Source organism: Sipha flava, unplaced genomic scaffold, assembly GCF_003268045.1.
Source record: "Sipha flava isolate LNK unplaced genomic scaffold, YSA_version1 127_pilon_pilon, whole genome shotgun sequence".
Taxonomy (NCBI): domain Eukaryota; kingdom Metazoa; phylum Arthropoda; class Insecta; order Hemiptera; family Aphididae; genus Sipha; species Sipha flava.
The window spans coordinates 1,336,578-1,357,062 of record NW_020271753.1 but is presented as its reverse complement, the minus strand read 5'-3'; the positions used below and the strand labels follow the sequence as shown (position 1 = coordinate 1,357,062).

The window sequence follows — 20,485 nt, the reverse complement described above, 5'->3', positions numbered from 1 at the left end:
CACATTGGATATGTATTGCAATGAAACAATGCATTTATATTTCAAAATATGTGCTTATAATGTTTCCTCAGTGTTAGAAAAAACAGGGCATTAAGTGTTGCAGCAATGTTTTTCATACACATATGCAACTCACATTGCGATGTTACAGGTTCCAGTAAAATGTCGCTGAAACATTTATACAACAATTCATTGCACAGTGGGAACGCTGTATATATAAGCGTTCACTGCAAGTAGTCAAACAACAACCGCGCGCGCAAGTATAATGCCTGTATGCCCCGTACACAGTGCTCAAAAGCGGTCCCAGAATTTAAAGATCCACGCAAATAGGATAGTAGAAATAGATAAAACATAGAGAACGCACAGGCGTGCGCATGAGGGTGGCCGGATGGGCCACGGCCCCCCCCTGCGGACTCTGGCTTTTTCTTTAATAAATGTATATCTATACTATACAAGATAGCGAACATTTTTACATTTTACATGAATAAAGACAGTCTTAATCTTATAATATAGAATTGATATCTGTGAATAAATGTAATAAAGTTATTGGTTATTAATCAGACTAATCAGAACTTGCATATAATAAAAAAAATTGAAGATGTAATTGATACATTCAAAAACCTTACTCCCGTGGACAGAAGGATGAAGTTATAAATAGTATAATCACATGTAAATAAGGATTTCTTATATATACATTTTGTAAGTTTAAATAGTATTTATTTATATATTTGCATAATGAATAATATAAGTGTAATATAATGTAATAATAATATAATATAATAATAAATATAATATTTAAGGGGATTCCATACCGACCATTTTTAAGGAGTTGAGTATAGGCAATTTTTAGACATTTTGTAAATACGTGCGTGCGTGGCGTGTATGTTTGTGTGTAGTAAATGATCATTAGTGTGAGTGACTTCTCTGCACTGCAACCCATCTATCGTTCCACCGCGTCGCCAATTACCGACGTACAGTATGTCGCGTCTATTATTATTTTTATTATCTTTATCAATACGACTAATACGAGTGCTCTAATGACCATTTAAAACTATGCCGGTATATTATCGTTATGATTTATTCCGCTTTTACGTATTGGTCATACTAATAATACAATAATACAAAGTTCCTCATTAGTTATTCTTATAGTGATTAAAAAAAAGTAAGAATACTAGGCACAATTTTTTTTAATAGCATTTGAAGTTCAAATATTGACAAAAATTCGTCAAAATCATGAATATTTGCAAATTATTTTATAATTAAAATTTATAAAAAATTTGTATACCGATAAGTAGCTAAGAGTTGAAAGTTTAATATAAGATTTTCCATAAGTTTGGCTTACAATAATTATAAAATAATTTAAATTTAGGGTTATTCAGATCATTAAAACATAAACCATCTTTTTCACCACCCACTGGGAAATATATTTTAGGATGACAATAAATCATCATCTCCGTTCAGAATCGTGATACCTATCATTGGTTTCAGATTTAATACATTAGTAGTGACCATACTATACAGCAAAGCGTTACTCACTTGACCACGCTTTTTTAATTTACTTTTGGAAAAAAGTAAAAAAAAAATAGCTATTATGAAAATTTAACAAAAACAATTTTAAATTTTTGAACAAAAAATTTGAAATTGGAATTTTTACCATGGTTTATTTTCGAAAAAACCTCATTCAAAAATATTGAGTTAGTGTCGAGATCCTCGGGGTCGTACAGGATTTTTGAGACATACTGTATAGCATAACACAAACTTGCTTCACTCAAAACTTAAAATAAATAATTCAATACAAATTAACTTACAAATCAACTAAGCCGTCGTTTGATATCTCCATTATTTTCTTTTGGAAATTTAATACATTGCCTTTCATTTTTTTTCGTTTCGACAAACTCTTTTTTTTTAAATTTTCCCATTTTTAAAAAATTGGAAAATTTTTGGATTTACAAAAACTAAGTGCAACTATAACTATATAACTACACAACTATATGCTACTATTATAGGTGCACTAATAAATAAAGATCTGATAATCGACTTGATGGCTGACAATATCATCTAATATTATAATAACATAAAGTAAATGTAAATCATTATATTTGAGCGTGAATGCGCGAGCGCCATGTACACAATATAATATAATAATATAGTTCGCGACGGCGGCAATAATTTTATCTTCGATCATTATCGCCTATCGGTAATAATCGGATTGTAGTATATTTTTATTTTTATATGAACATATTATTATATTTAGATTTCCGATAATTCATTAGCGACGAACGCGACGGCGGCGGCGAGCTAGATAAGCGTTGCGCACTCGCATGCACATGTCACATAAAGTCCAACAACGAATCTTTTTCATGACGAAATATTGTAAATCATAGACCTAAACGAATTCCAACATACCGACTTGAGTTTTACTCCTATAATAATTTTGAAAACAAATTTTGTTTTGTTGTTCATTCAACTTTGGATCCTTTGAGCCACATTTTTAATTTATTATTCTTAAAAAGAAAAAACCTCACTTGAAATTTAGAAAAAAAATCTTATATTCTTAAAAATTTAAATGGATATAAATAGTTTTTAAATTCTTTTTTTATGATTCTGATTCGAAGGATTCAAAATAGATTTCATAATAAATTCAAATATGTTTTTAAAATTATTATAGGAGTAAAACTCAAGTTGGTACGTTGGAACGCGTATAGGTCTATTTTACTCTAATAAGCGATAATGTGTAATCCCCTTAATTATACTAGTAGTCTTTAGTACAAGAATCTTTGATTCACTTTTCTTAAGGGACCCTCCCTGCGGACAAAGTCTGAGCATGCCTATGCTTAGAGAATTATGCGCTATTACATTCACACATATGATATTTAACCATTTTAGCGATTTCTGTCGCACTTTTACACACGCATCCATACACCATATCTGCCGTTCAATTTTTTCGTGACGATTCATTTTTCCACCCAGACCTCAATAAATAAGTTTTTTTAAAAAAAAAAAAAAAAAAACTATAGCATTTTGTTCTATATACCAGTATTTCGTTCGATCGCACACACGTATACAAAATAAATGTGGAGAATTCGAAAAATCACATATACACACAGTGGTGTTCCCATAAATTTTATTGAGAGTATACTAAGCCAACGAACGTCTGAACATGGGTATTTTTATGATTTTATACGGTGGTGGTGGAAAAAGGTTATAAATATTGACAAACAATTGATATATATATATTTTTATTGTTTAAGAAATAGATATTAAATTAGAAAATTCAAACGAATTGATACATCGTAAATACATTGTGTACTTTCAATAATTAATTCATAGGAATACACTAACCGTTTGAAGGAAACTGAGTGTCTGTTACAAAATTAGGCCAAAATGAGATCCCGTAAAATGAATTATATTTAATACTTCTCCGCGAAGTGCTCAAGACTTGAGTGTATACGTAGTTTACACGTGAATTTTCAAAACAACGTTGAATGTATACGGCGTAAATGTAGTATTTCCTATGGGAACACCACTGTATATATACATACGTAAGTCAAGAGTATAAACTGAAAAACGGTCAAATTTATCTGCGGGCAAAGGACAAAAGAAGCACAGTTACATTTAATATTATCGTTAAATTATTATTGAAATCATTATTATTATTCTATTTATTTATTATTTATTATTAAATGTAATTATTATAAATTTAATCGTTGTGTTCACACAGTTGCAGACGAACCACGGTAGCAGGCCGTGGTTGGGGGGAGCAGTTTACTGTGAGAAAACAAAGTTGGACGGGCCGCTGTTTTTCTTTCACGCCTACGAGCAGTCGTCGTGGTGGTGGCGGCGGAGGTGTAGGTGTGGCAAGGAGTGGTGGTGGTGCACTCCATACCGGTGGTTGTTGTGGCGGTACGGTGGAGAGGTTTGCAGCGGCGCTTGCGATTAGCTGCCCCTTCCATCGGGGCGCGACTCTCGACCAGTCTACGCTACCCTCGCGGCCGTTACGGGATCCGCCGCCGCCACCGTGGCGCTAGTGTACGGCGAACCGATAATGTCAAGTCGACCCGGTGAATCGGCCTCCGTTCGAAAATCATTCTAGCTGTGGCTGCCAGCTCAAGGCAGTCGTTCGCTCTTCACTTAAGATCCGAAGCCTTTTTTTTTGTCCAGTGGTCTTTACCACTGGATAGTTTTTTTGTCTTTCTGAAGATTCGACCATTAAACTTATAGTATTTTACCGTCGCGTTCCACGGCATCTTCAAGATGTCGAAACTAGCTACAAATCGTCGGATCCTCATCATGGCCATGGCAGCGATCCTGCTGCCGTTCGCCATGATATCAGCTTCACCAACGGAACGAAACACAACGGAAACGCAAGACATTAAAATTACCGGTACGATCATTTTCATATAATCATAACATTTTCTTTACATTTTTTACACCGGTAGTGGTATTTATTATTTTTTTTTTCATTTTATTCAAACAGTGGGTTATACTGTACACAATAATAATTGATAATTTTGAAAACAAACAAACTTATACAATTTACTATAATTATAGATTTATTCGTACAATATTATTAATCTGATGTATCCTTCCATATTCATTTGAAAGTGAAATCTATATATAAGTACTTACGATTTGGTTATGATTTCTTAAATCTCGTAGAATATATTTATTTTTTCATTTTAAAGGCTCAGTCAAACAGAACGCGGGCTGCCCGCCGCGATCTGTGGTGTCTAACAACGCGCGGGCAATTTTGCGCGGTCTGTTTGGTGTTCCACCATTTGTGTTATACACGTTTGTTACACCGTTTTCGTTCTGGTATAAACTTTTAACTATATGGTGACAACTATCTAATTTGAAACTGTGAAAATGACTGGTATCATATAAATATGGATAGTTATGTACTAGATCAATTAATTTTTCAGTATCATCTGCCATATTATATAATATTAATAATAATATTATAATTAATAAAATAAATAAACGAATAATTTAAAATTTAAAACTTAAAATTAAACAAATTGTGTAAAATAAATAATCGAATAATTTTTGACCGCCGCGATCACTGTAAATTATTACGACTAGACCGCTGCCCGCTGCGGTCGACAGCAGTCCGCCGCGGTAGCCCGCGCTACGCTATTTTTAACCACGATGACGCAATCAAAGATAATACAGTGCCCGCAGCGGGCAGCCCACGTTCTGTTTGACCGAGCCTTAAGCAAACCTAGATCACCCTGATGACGTTTTTTACTGTGGTCATCGTCATTTTCATTTTCACGCTGTAATTAGATATAAGTAATTATTACGAATTGCATGTTTACGTTTTATATAGTATATCTTTTATTTTTGGTTAAGTTTTTTAGATTTTAAGTTTAATTTTATATTAATATGTCATCGCCCGTCAACACACTAATACACATACACAAACTCACTGACGTAATATATACATAGATACTATCATTTTACGAATTCCAGTTATTTTTTATAATGTTGTGTATACATACGTTATAACATTCTGAGGTAAATTATGTAAACTAACTCATAATTAAACCACCGGAGTTCAACTAAATATGCATGAAATAATAGTATTGTAGAATATTGTAGTAGAATTGTACAATAATAGTAATCTCATATAATTATTTTTTTTTAAATTTTTAACAAATATACATTAGGGTGGTGACATTTTTCGATGCTATTGTTGTCTTTTTTATGCTGTAGTTTTATATTTCATTATAAAATAATCCTTTTCATGAAATTTTCATACATAAACAATTAAAAAACACTGGCTTTTATTAATGGAAAATTCGAGTTTTTTACGTAAATATAAATATTTTTTTATAATAATTAATAATTAATATACTATTATACTTATTGAGTTTTAACCTAATAACAGAATTTAACAAAGTTAAAAATATCAAATTAGTTGTTAATAATTACAAAAAATACACCCTCTAAAATGTTGAGCCCAGAGATGAATCCTTGTCTTCCACCCCCTAGTTCCACCTCTGCGTACACGTATATATATATACTAGATATCTGCACGGGGCATTTTTTTTCAGCCCGATCCGGCCCGAAACTTAAATTTACAAAATGCTCCCACCTAAGTCCGATCCTCAATTTTTTTTTGAAATTTTTTTTTAAAAGTTCTTTTTTCGAAGTCCAACCCGACCGGGCTCGTACGCAATATTTATTATCTGTTTTCATCAGTGATCTTTTATTATACATATCACATACACTAATACTATAGACATATTTTTATTATGATTTGTGACAAACCTACTCCATCAGTTAGGAAACATTTCCTTATCTAACGCCAATAATCGGCATTAGTATTGTACTCTTATGTTATATTTAGGTAGTTTTATTTTTAATCAATCCATTCCAAAGAAAAAAATACTACGATCCTACCCATAATCAACCCGCAATATTTATATTATGGCACGGCCCGGTCCAAGCCCGGTCCGGGCTGGGTCAGGCTAGTCCGGCCCGTGCAGATCTCTAATATATACATACACTCACATACTCATATTTTTTTTTGATTTTTGATTTTAAATTAATTTTATTGATCATCCCGCGTTTACGCTGTCGTATATACAAATAAATAAATACGTAGTTACAAATACACTTACACTTACATAATATATATATTTACATAAATATATACACATACACACAACCATACACACACACACACTCCTTAATTATTTTTGATTTTTTATTTTAAATTTTTTAATTGATCATTGTGTGTCAACATACATACACATGAAGTCACCGCCAATAAATCTATAGCAAAATTAACTATTGTAACTATAGTATGCAAATTAAAATAATAAACTTGAATATATTAATAATTAAGATGTGTAAATAATAAAATTAATAATTATTATTATTGTTAATATTAATAATGATAATATTGTCTTATTCAAGCTTCATATTATTTCTGTGCTATCTAAATAATTCCTATATTATTAACAAATAATAAATCAAAAAACATTATTTACATTTTGAGTTTTTCGATTAATGAGTAGATTTAATATCTTGTTACACCTGAAAATGTTGTCGTAGGCTATACCTACAATAGGATCGTATATCGTCAGACACGTATCTATGTCGGACGACGTCTGATTTGAAACAAATACACGCGCGGAAATGGGGGAAAGTGCGACAGAACGGCAGCACGTACGTTGTTCGACACGTTCCGACAGGTTCAGATGGTCGGTTGAAAATCATTTTGTTTTTCGTCTGACATTTGTTATCGGTCTCTGAAAAAGCGGAAATATATGAGCGCGTTCGTCCAACGTCAGATGACATCGGTATTCAGTGTAGGTATTTCCCTTGACTACGTATGTCGTCCGAAATACGTGTCTGACGATATACGTTTCTAGTGTATGTTCGGCCTAAGGCGGCACTGCTTCCTTACACGACAAATACATACGTACATGTAAACACAAACTTACGTACACGCACACAGACAACGCACTCACACACGCACGCACGCACACGTAAAAGAAGCGTACACATACTGATATAATATTTTTTAATTTTTGATTTTAAACTTTTTATGTGAAACATCTATAAACCACACGTAAAACCGATTTCTGGCGTGACGACGCGTTATATGATGGGTATATATATAGTTATATGCAGTCGTGTGTACGGTGTGGCGACACGTCGTCATGCGCAATCTACTGTTCGATTCTCTCCCACTCGATCCTATAGTGTATTCAGTGTTGTTTACTACAGTACACAAACCATCTGTGTTATACTTGAAAACAAATTATTTTTGATGTGAAACATCTAATGGCGCGGTACGGTAGTGAGACCGACTGTGAGGCGTGGCGACGCTCCACTCGTGGTTCGTCGGCTCAATTCGCCGAAGTTAAGCGATTTCCTCTCTAAGCGCGCAATGTCGGCGTACCCATATAATATGTACCTATATTGTTAAGTATATGTATAATATGTTGTTTTAAACTAATATATATCGTAATAATATATAATATACGTATATCGTATATAAATATTATTTTCTATTAAAATATGAGTGACAGTGAAAATATAACGAAAATATTGGAACGAGTTCACGACAATAATTGCCGTACCGCGCGCCGTACTTAAGGGCCTCACACACTACAATGAAACACGACGGTTTTCATCGTTACGATAAAAACCGTCGGTCGAAATGGAAGTGTGTGGAGAAAATCCGACGATGAAACACGACGGTTTTTATTTCTGTCGAGTCTTGAATTTAAACACGACGGGTTTACCGGTTGTCGTTTAAAATCGTAATGTGTGGGCTTTTCGATAAAAACCGATGTGTTTATTTACTGTGTGCACGTGTCATGCAGCCGTACATATTACAACTACAGTGTTAATTTTTAATTTCAAAGTAAATTTTAAATGTAAATTATTTGACTACGATATATTTGTATATTGTACATATACGTAATTTAAAAATGAATAAAACATTTTTAATTGAATTTATTGAAGAGTATAAAAAAATTCCTTGCTTGTGGCGCATCAAGTCTGAGGAATATCGAAATAGAAATCTAAAAAATATAGCATACGAATATTTACTTAATAAAATTAAGCAGCACGATGAAAACCGACGTGTTTTACTGTGACGATGAAAACCGTCGTGTTTGATCGTAGTGTATGGGGTCCTTTAGTCGTTTTCATAATTTAATGTATTTTTATTGTTTAATAATTATAACACGTTTATTACAAGCATACTATCTTCTACCTGATGTTTATTATATTTGTAATTATTTTAAAAATGCAAAAAAACCAAATAATAGACTTGTTGTTAACTAGTGGTTAACGTAATATGTAATACTGTAATATAATTAGTTTTTCAATAAAAGGGTTTTTTTTGTTCGTTGTTGTATGGAGGTTATGTTAAATAATTTTAAGTCTCCCCAGAATATTAACTCATAACCCGAATACTAATAAGTAATTAATTATTTAATTTATATTAATAAATACTTTATTAACTCAATGATCTAAATGGACGCTTGTTATTGTTGAAGCAGTTATAATAAGAATTATTACAAAAAGAAAATTGTTAATGTTTCACATCTGTAAGGCGTCTCGCGACGGCTTATTTTTTAATTTTCGTCCGGTTTGTTTTTTCAATTAACAACCTGAAGTGATAATTAGTACTAATAATTGATTACTCAACATACTTACAAATACACTTACATGATACACACACACACACACACACACACACACACACACACAAATACACACAAATACACACATATATACATACTACTATACTTTTATTTCCGATTATTTCCGATCATTGCCGATGATGTATACACCGTAATTAAAATACTGCACACAATAATCGATGGTGGGGGATGCGCACCGCCGAACAAAAACCGGTTGTCGCTTCGTGTCTTCTCTTTTGGAACGGACTATAGGTGTTAAGAAGTCAAAGAAATATTTGCATTTATATTGCCCCTCCGGCCACCGTTAATGCCGCATAATACTTATGCATTGTACCGTCGACCATTGTTCTATTGCCAGCTCGGCGCGCTCTTTTTTTTCAATCTTGGCTTGCAGATCAACCGACCTGCTTGAATTTTTGAAAAAACCTACCTATCAGTTTTATTGGAAATTGTATAATGTTAAATGTATAATGTTATAATGTATTTGTATAATGTTTGCCGCAGTTTATACATCGAGTTTTAGAAAAAGGTTAATTTCGTCGCAGTTTACATACAGCCCCTTTCAACTACAATTACTATAGTAGTTTGTAATTATTGAATACTTACATAATTTTGAAGTAATTTGTAATGAATTACCTAACATTTATATAAATAGTAATTAAAAATTAAGAAAATTACTTCTTTAAAAATATTAAATATCATCGTATCTCGTATTGATAAAAAGGTATATTATTATAATTATAATTTATACCCAATTGTTTTAAGTGTTTGGTTTTGAAGGCCGAAAAAATATCGAGGGTATCTTTGGAAGTTTTTCAAAAGAAGTTATCGGTATCGACGTAATCATGTATGAATTAGATCCATTTTCAACATTAGTCCGATCGCGCACTCGCTCTTATTTCGCACTTCTGGCTCTGATACTGATTATAATATCACATGTTATGGAATACAGCATAAATCATAATAAATTGGTATATGTCACCAATTTATTTATGAAATCGTGTTCACTAACCACGATAATCCGATTTTATACAATTATTTACATTAACTAATATAGCGTGTTTCCACATCCCGAATATAATAACATTAATACTTATGTTAATTTATGCATATGTATAGATACGACAACAGAATACCCGACTGTGAGCATCAACAATGACACGTTACTGCCAACTTCAATCGAATGTTATTGTAATTTGCCCGAGTGTCTATCAACCTCTGGTAGTTATAACCCTTGCACCACTCGTTTAGGGTGCTTTTTTGAACTTCAGCCGGCTGACATTCTAAAATCGAACAAGACCAGAAACCCGTTGTCCGAGGATCAATTTTCTACAGTCTTCATCGAAGATTACAAGGTCAACGGAGTATTCGGCTGTCTGGAATCTTCACCCGTGTATGTTATGTTTATAATAGTATAAGCCGCAGTCATGCATGTTGTGTGCTTTATAGCTTGATTATATTTAAAGAATCGTGTACATAATTTTATGGTATCTACATTAGGTGTCACAATTGTTTCATCTGTAGGTTTGCACAAACGTAGATCTAGAAATGAAAAAAAGGGGGGGCTAATAAAGTGAGTTGCTGCCATAATTTGTTTCGCATATTGATTTGTACGAAGTTTTTCTTACGTCTAATTTTTTTTAAATATTTTTAGTATCTATGTCCGATATGGTTCTACCTAATATCTAAGGGGGGGGCTTTAACCGGAGAGCCCTTGTATGTATATGTGTAGATTAAACTACAGAACACCCGACTGTGAGCATTGGGGTATGCATTATTTTATAAATCCGTTCTATTTATCCTCAATTTTAATTGACTAAATTATATGTATTTAGAAAGTTTTATTAATATTTAATATATTTTTAACATTCTATGTTCACACACATTTATATGTGTATACATTTGATGCATGCTGCATCAATGGATTGATTGTTGAATTATAGTTATAACTTTTCATATAAATATTTCCAAAATGGGTTTCAAAATGTTGCTAAATACTTACAGTGATCTATAGTTTTAAGTAAATAGTTAATAAACATGTACAATATTTTGTTGTCACGAGGGCATTCTAATGAGGGAAGGGGGTCAATGGAAATGATCGCTTACCCCTGTGAGGTGGATTGACTAACATAGTAATTGGTCAATTGCATAATTTATATTAAATAACTTGAAATTTTTTCAATGGAGTCCTGATATCTTGCTATTATGATTACTTAATCGCGGTTATAGAATAAATACATATATATACACACGCACGCACGTACATACAACAGATTCATAGAATAATTCTTGGATAAGAAGTGAAATAGGCAAAAGTAGATTAAAAGATATAGAGATTTTGTTATACATATAAGCCAAAAAAATTAATTTGTTTAATATGATAAATATAATAATTTTTTTTTAATAATATAAAATTTCAGTAACAAATATTTTGTATATGACACTAATTCTAAATCCCAAGTTATGAAAATAAATGGTTTTACTCCCCCCCCCCCCTCCCAATTACTAATGTCTGGAGAAGCCCTTGAGTTGTCATATATGTGTACTCGTATGTATGTATGCAAAAAGAAAATGGAAATTTAAATTCGTATTTCCGTCATCGTTGTCACACATGCACTTTCCATCAGTTTTATTTTTGTACTGTATTTTCGTACCCAGTCTAAAGTTCAATGGGCTATAAAAATAACATTACTTATTTAATTAGTATTATTAGTAATATTTGCATAGCCCTTTATATTGTATGTAATTGATATTTTTTTCTTATAAAATATGTAAGAAAAAAATGTTAACAGTATTTCTTTTAAAATGAAAATGAAAACTTATATTTTTAAACCATAATTGATACATCATCATTGTTTATCATGAATTATAAACAATTTGAAATATATACAATTTAAAAGGCCTTGAATATTAATAAATTTACAATGTATATGTATTTCCACATTGTCACATTTGCCGATTAAATCGTACGTATAGATACAAACACACAACTTGAATTAAAGTAACATTTAATATAACGCATGTATTTCCGTTGTGATCGAGTCATACGACCACCACAGAAGACCTTATACTTACACGTCTTCTCCCTTTTATAAATTCTTATAAATACTTAATTATTGCTTACGTGATAGATAACAATATTGATTATTTAAAAATTGTTTTCTTATATTCTAAAATGATATATTAAATTATTTCTTATTGCAAGATGAATTTTTGGATGTGTTTCATGTTTTTCGTTTACTAGTAATTTATAATATTTATCATAATGAATTATATCATAATAAAAGTTAATTTGTAATCGATATAATCATTATACATGTTCATGTGTTTTTATTATTCCGTATATTATACACAATTATAGTTTTTAAATAATTTTTCCCATTTTTTAAACATTTTAAACAAATTTCTAAACCCATTATTTCATGCAGCTAATGTAATGGTTTATCATTTAACAACGTTTGTTTATTTAATATTAATAATTTTATTTTATTTATAATTTTATATTTATAACTTACCAAGTTAACAAACATTGAACTAATTCAGCTATATTGATAAAAATATTGACAACACGAGATATTATTAATAATTAATAATTATTTATTATTTATTAATTAGTTATAATTATACGAATTTCAAACTTCACCCGTGATAACAATATGAATACATATTGCATATCTACATAATATATTACTTATATAAAATACGTACCTATGCACCGTAAAATTTTAAATGCACAGTAATATTATAATATACCTATTACGGAGATATAAATATGTTATTTATTGATATATTTTTGTTTTGTTTTTGCTAACATGCTTACATCCATTTCCGGAAAACAGTAATAAAACGTGTAATCAGATTTTGAAATCAATGGAAAACGATGAATCGGAGTTCCCAGATCTCCATTCTCAAAATGCTACAAATCAATCTACGAAAATCAAGACCTACTATTGCTGCGAACAAGCCATGTGCAATGAACATATTTCCCTTCCTTTGAACGGGGAATATGTTCAAGTCATGGTGCTTACAAATGCACTACGGCTCATGGACATTAATATCAAAATGAATGAAAACCAAAACACCACCAACGTTCCCGACGTTAAGACAGAAACTGCTGAGAACAACTCAACTTTGTTTTTGAGTAAACCATCAGTCCATTACGGCGTTATTTCGGAAAACATAACCACGCACATACCATTGAAACATTTGGTAGATGAAGAACAAGATAAAAATTCAACGATGGCTGAAAATGAAAAGAGTCCGGTTGTTTCAACAACTGAAAAAACTTCCCAGGACACTAGGTTTATTACAGTTATAGTCGTTAAGTCAGACTTCAATAACAACTCAACAAACGACAAGGACTTAAGTGTTCCATCAACTACAGAATCAAAATTAGAATCCAACTTTACGCATGTAAATGAACATGATTTTAATACTGGAATACAACAACTTATATCTCATAAAGATAATTCTTCAATTGTTTCTGATCTCAAAAATAATTTGAACATTACATTGAAATCTAATTTAAGTATAATAGATAACACGAGTATAAATACAAACGAAATTAAGGCTAATTATTCTTATGACTCTAAACTTGACCTTAATATTACAGCGGAACCTTACGTTAATCAAACACTGAGCTTAAATTCGTCAACTCAAGCGGCTTCATCTGAATCTTCTACCACACTACCCAAATCAATGACAACTCCTTTGTATAAACATAAACTTGTTTCTAATGTGATTACACCGGAGTCTAATTTAAATGTATCAAACGCACTAAGTTTAAACACGTCATCTCAAGCGGTATTAACGGAATCATTCGAAACCCAATCAATGAGTTCTACTGATCTATTTAACACGGAAGTTTTAAATAATACAATAAAAAACACGGAAGAAAGAAAATCTAATTCTAAAAAAGTCTTACATGTTATTAAAAAACGTCATGATGCACATTATAAAATGCAAAATTTTCAAGAAACAACCAAGCCAGACTTTAATGATGACTTAAGTAACAACAAAGACTTAATTATTCCATCAACTACAGTACCTTCAATCCAATCTGATTCTATTAATTTAAGTACATTGAGTTTCAAGAATGCAGTACTTGAATTATTATTCCGACGCTTGTGTAACCATTCGTTCTTGTCTGTACTTGAACATACAGACAGCTTTGCAAATACTTCATTTGAAACTAATTTAAATGCATTAGACACACTATGCTTGCGTATTTCATCTCAATCAGATTTATCAGTATCTTCCAATAATCAGCCAATTGATTCTACTGATCTAGGGGACAAGGAACAAGATACATTTATTTCCAAAAACCTCCAGCATGTTATTAAAAAACGTCATGATACACATTACGGAATGCATAATATTCAAGAACAAACAAAGCAAGACTTCAACGGCACTTTGACGTACAACAAGAGCTTAAGTGTTCTTAATAATACAGTAACTACATCAAAATCTAATATAACACATATAAAGAATTCCGATTTACATTATGCGATAGTAGAACTTCTGTTCCAAGTAATGTATAATGATTCACAGGTTTCTGCGCTGCAGTCTAATGTAAGCACTACACCGGAATCTTACGTTAATCAAACAGACATACTGAGTGTAAATACGACCATTCAACCGATTTTATCGGAATCTTCCACAATCCAGTCAGAAACAATGAATAATTCTTCGTATGGACCTAATGTTAACAGTACTACAGAATCTAATTTAAATATATCAAACACATTGAACTTAAATACGTCATCTCAAGTAGCTTCATCTGAATCGTCTACGAAACAACCGGAAACAATGAGTATTCCTACGAGTATGTATGAATCTAATATTAGCACCACACTAGAATCAAACTTAAATCTAACAAACACACTGAGCTTAAATACGTCATCTGAAGCGGCTTCGTCTGAATCTTCCACGACACAATCTGAAACAATGACTACTCCTTTGTATGAACATAAACTTGTTTCTAATGTGAGCAGTATACCTGAGTCTAATTTAAATGTATCAAACGCACTGAGTTTAAACACGTCATCTCAAGCAGTCGTAACGGAATCATCCGGAACCCAATCAATGAATTCTACTGATTTAATAAGAGACACGGAAGATTTAACTACTACGATTAAAATCACGGAAGAAGATCAATCTAATTCTAAAAATGTCCAGCATAATATTAAAAAACGTCATGATGCACCTTACGGAATGCATAATAATCAAGATCAAATAAAGCCAGATCTTAACGACAAATCGACATACGACAAGAAGTTAAATATTCCGTTTACTACAGTAGCTACATCGGAGTTTAAATCCACACATCCAAAGAAAATCAATTTCCGGAATATAATAGCAGGACGTTTATTCCGACAAGTATATAGACCGGAATATAAAAACATAAATCCGATCAACACACTTAGCGCCAATACTTTATCTCAAATAGTTCCATCGGAATCATCGGAAACTCAAAAAATGGATTATACCGATCCTGAGGATACTGATATCACAAGTACTTTTTTGAAAACCACAGAAGAAGATGACATGAACTCCGAATATTTGTTGCATATTATTAAAAAGCGACACGATGAATTTAACGGTATGTATATTGATCAAGGTCAAACAGTTTGTTATTATATATATATATATATATATATTTAAGTTAAACAAATTTTCAAATTTTATAGGCCTATAAAAAAATAGATGATGAGACTAAAAATCATATATCATTGTATTAATATAGATTGGGTTTACACATTTTAAAATTCAGTAATACCTAGTAATTTTGAGATAGAAATCGCAAGTAAATAAACAATGTAATCAGTACTAAATTTATTAATAATTTTAATTGTGAAAGTTCAATAATACAAAAAAGTAACTTACAAATTTCAAGAGGTATACTATATCGTTTGTGTTATTAATTGGTGTGCGTCTAAAATTCGAAAGTTTCGATAAATTGCACAATTTTTGAACACGATACATTTTTGTCCCTTATCTACTTTGTTCCAAACTTGCGTGCGGTGCAACTTCTCGTTTTTAATTACATTGAAATGATTTATATCATATCTGATGTTCGCGTTAAAATATAACGATCGAGATAAGAACGCCAACAGTTTCGCACGTCATTGTGCATATTATATCTTTCGAGAAAAAAAAAATTTTTTTTATAAATAACTTTGGGCGTACAGTCTCCGATCGAGATTCGTTTTGTCCCATCTACCCATCTAAACAGTAGGTTACACGCCATTAAACCCGCCGTCCCGCGTGGAGACGATATTTCTTGTAACGTTACGTACGTACCGTTTAACCCGTGGTTTTTCTTTTTTCATTACGTTCACGCAGACGCGACCCCTGCGCAACCCATCGGTGAACCGACCGCGAACGGAACGCTGCCACCGGAGACCGCGGCGATGCCTGCATTGCCGACCGAAGGCAACGACAACAAGATGGGTGACACGGTCGACTCGGCCGTCCACCAGAACGGCGGAGTCACCGACCTGTCCCATTACCGGCCCAACGTCGACGGCATGCTCTGGATCCGGCACACCGCGTGGACGACCGGCACCGTCGGGCTGTTGGCCGTCGTTGGCATCATTTGCATGACCGTGGTGACGTTGTTGGTGCTGGCGGCCGTGCGAATCGTGCGCAGAGCTGACGTGTTCAGGAACTTCAAGGAGTAAGTGCAACCACAAACACACTATGGACCGCTGCACACGGTCTTTACGCGCTCGTGGCGTGTGTTGTTGGCGAACGATTGCGGCTCGACAAAATGTTTTTTTTTTGTCGCGAGACGTTTTCTCGATCCGATGTCGCGTCGACACGGTACGGGAACCGTGAGTGTCCCGTCCGTTTCTCATGACACGTATTGCACTGCAGCGCGTTACGCGTGACGACGCCCTTACGTCGTTCCCGTTCCCTTTTTTTCCCGGGAATAGGGGGCCTTTGACATTATCTAATAATGTATGAAGACAAAAAAATGTTCAACCCATTAATAATTTATTACCAAAAGTCTTAAAATGTAATTCTTACACTAACAATAATACCAAATCAACTATCAGCTTATCATTAATAATAATCCAATAACGTAAGTTCTTCGAATGGTCAAACGCCATTATTATCACCAATATTAAATATCGAAAACGTCATATAAAATGCTGTAACAAACATTCAAATATATGGAAATACGGTTGAAATCACCAGATTTATATGTAAACATATATCCGCGTATAAAATATAATATATCACAACCTAAACGTGTAACCTGGGAGGCTCCAGACCCTTTGGACCCCTCCCTTCATAAAACTGTCTCTGAACACGTAGCGCGTCACGGTACACGAAATGTACGGCGACCGTCGGCTTAGCGATCGTTACGCGTATCATTTAGACAACATGGGTAATGATGTTTCTCTCGTTTTCCAGCGTTTGCAGCAACCCGGGACATCCGTGCCCGTGCCAGGGCTCCCGGTTTCCCGCGTCCGCCTTCCGTCACACGACCAGACCGGCCGGCCGCGGCATCCGCGTCAACCACAACAGCAGCTCTGCGCCAGTACACTCCCCCGACTCCGTCGGCAACACCGCGTTTGTGTACGCCACCGTACCGGTGGAACCGTCCAACGCCAAGCCGGTACAGATCCGTCGCTAAACAGCGATCGAACCCGAGGAAAGTTTATACGTTTATTTGTACATATACATATACATATATATATATATGTTTATATGTTTACGCGTAAGATTTCGCGTTCCCGGTGACACGATGCACACATTTACTGTACATTAATCGTTCGCAAATACTATTCGATCATTAGACTTACAAATCATTACACTTCTTTGGCACTTTTCTAACGTACGTGTCGTATAACGCACGGAGACATAAATCATCTAATCTTATCTTTTCCGCCGCACGGGCTTATAACATTTTTCAATAATATTTTTTATTTCGACGCTCTGCCGCGTTGGACTTCAACATACGTTTTTCTCCGATCAATTACGTCCTAAACATATATATATATATATATACACATACAAACATACACTTCCTCTGAACGTTGTCATAACATCGATAACTGAACATTTATTTGCATTTTATTTTTTATAATTATTTTTATAATTATTTTTATAATTATGGTTAGTTTTCAAAGTACAAATATTATTAATTAAACTTAAGATATATCTAATTTTAAGAGAACAAAAAAAAAAAAACTTAGTACCTACGTGTATGCTTTGCACCACCAACGGGGGACTTATTTTTATATTCATTACGTGGTCAAGTAATTTTAATTTTATTTTTTTACATTGATTCATTAAAAACGTATATTTTAAGAACGTAGTGATTAAGATTTTAAACTAGATAGTAAGAAAATATTATAAATTTTTTTTCTATTTCGAGCATAAATTTAAACATGGCAACCCTTTTTCATGTTATAGAAAACGATTTTTATTTTTATTAATACTTCAATATTCAATCATATTTTTTTTTCAAATATCAAACCAATTACAATTATTTTAATAATTTACTAAATTTACTTCAGTTATGTTTTACTGACCAAAAAATCGTATACATCGTACGATGTTGTATTTAACTTTAGTATTATACTATTTCAAAAAAAAATTTATAATTTATAATTTTTGTCTGTATGTAATAATATCTATTTGAAATTTATTTTTGTTCATTATTTTCAAAATTATTCAAAAATAAATAATAGTGTTTTATATTACTACTGGATCTTATTTATGTTTCTTATTATTCATTATAATACATACAACGCAATAAAAGTGTTTTATATCTATATAACTACTCCCTGTACCATATGACTTATGGCCAATTTATCTTCAAGTAAGGTCAATAATGTGGCAGTCGCATTCTACAACTATGCCGCTGTACAGAGTCCGCCCGTCGTCGAAAACTACCATTTGGTTTTATAAATGATACACCGGTGAAGTAAAATGTTAAGTCATTAATAAATGTAAATAGTTAATTTACAGTGTCGGATTGAGAGAGAAAGCTGAGTGGGATAATGCCCTGAGACCTCCAAATATTTCGCATCCTTCCCTTAATATTGTAATTATTGTAACGTAAAAACAGAAAATTTTAATTCATTTTGATTTACAAACAGTATACAACAACAAGAAAATAGGTATTAAATGTTATTTTTCAAGCAAAATGTATATTGTTCTATACAGTGTTGAATCCAGACAATTTTTTTGGGGGGAGCTCAATTTTTTTTCATTGTGAATGGTGATACATAGTATTATGAATTATACTAATACCTATTAATATAAAATTACAATTTAGAAATTGTAAATTTAAATACAACTAAAAAACAAATTAGAAACAAATTATTCATTTTTTAATTTTCAAATTAATCCAAGGTTAATGTAAGGTCGTCATATATTATAAATTGTATTATTAATTATTTATTTTTATTTTTTAAATTAATCTTATGCAACGAGTTTATTTTTTTGCATATAAATCAATTACTTCTTCAATGAACTCCTGAGGTTGATTTGACATAATTTGATTCATTGCACTAAATGATCGTTCAACTGTAGCAGTGGCAATTGGTATGCATAAAACTGATTCTGCTAATTTTCTTAAATGTTAATGACCCATATTAACTTCAAGAAGTTCAGATATGGAGTTTCTACTAATCTCTTTTTTATCCAAAGCTACAAATTTTAAAAGACTTAAAATATAATATTATACAATCTTTATCATATTCAGATATAGATAAACAGTCACACAATTGTTCAATCAATTTTTCTGGTTCAGTTGATAACGTACTATAATTTTTAAATATTGTACACCCTTCTATGAGCTTAACTGCAGTATCATTAAATCGACAATCCATCTCTTTTATTACTTGTTCTAAAAATGATAAAATATACCCTAATGTATCTTTAATAAAATGATTTAATAAAAACTCCTCCTGTGCTTGTCAATAGTACGGAATCATTCACTACATGTTTTTCACATAATTTGGAAAAAGCACCATTACGTTAAACATCAAAATAAATCCATGGAAAATCAATTTCCCATTTTTTATTATAAAATATTTTTTCTTTACCTTTTTTTGTAGAAGTAGGCGTAGGCAATTCATCTAAATCCATGACAATCGTTTCATGATGAGAATCTTAGGACTCTGAAGTTTTAGTTATTTTATTTTGTAAAAAAAGATCTGATATTTTTCTTTTGGACATTTTTGTTGCGGAATACCGAACAACATAAAGGTACAAACAACTAGGCAGCACTGATTAAACTTATTTGAGTCCCCACGAACAATAGTAGGTAGGTACATACCGTACGTAGTTTTAGATTA

At 32.3% G+C, this 20,485-nt stretch overlaps 1 protein-coding gene across 1 annotated transcript; it reads left to right on the top strand.

Moving 5' to 3' along the window:
* Positions 1 to 4,104: 4,104 nt before the first annotated feature.
* LOC112694353 (formin-J-like) lies at positions 4,105 to 18,232 on the top strand. Its single transcript, XM_025569792.1, has 5 exons — positions 4,105 to 4,381; positions 10,287 to 10,560; positions 13,007 to 15,768; positions 16,512 to 16,845; positions 17,589 to 18,232. Exons 1-5 carry the CDS (start codon positions 4,252 to 4,254, stop codon positions 17,809 to 17,811), a joined length of 3,723 nt encoding a protein of 1,240 aa, XP_025425577.1. The 5' UTR covers positions 4,105 to 4,251; the 3' UTR covers positions 17,812 to 18,232.
* Positions 18,233 to 20,485: the final 2,253 nt, after the last annotated feature.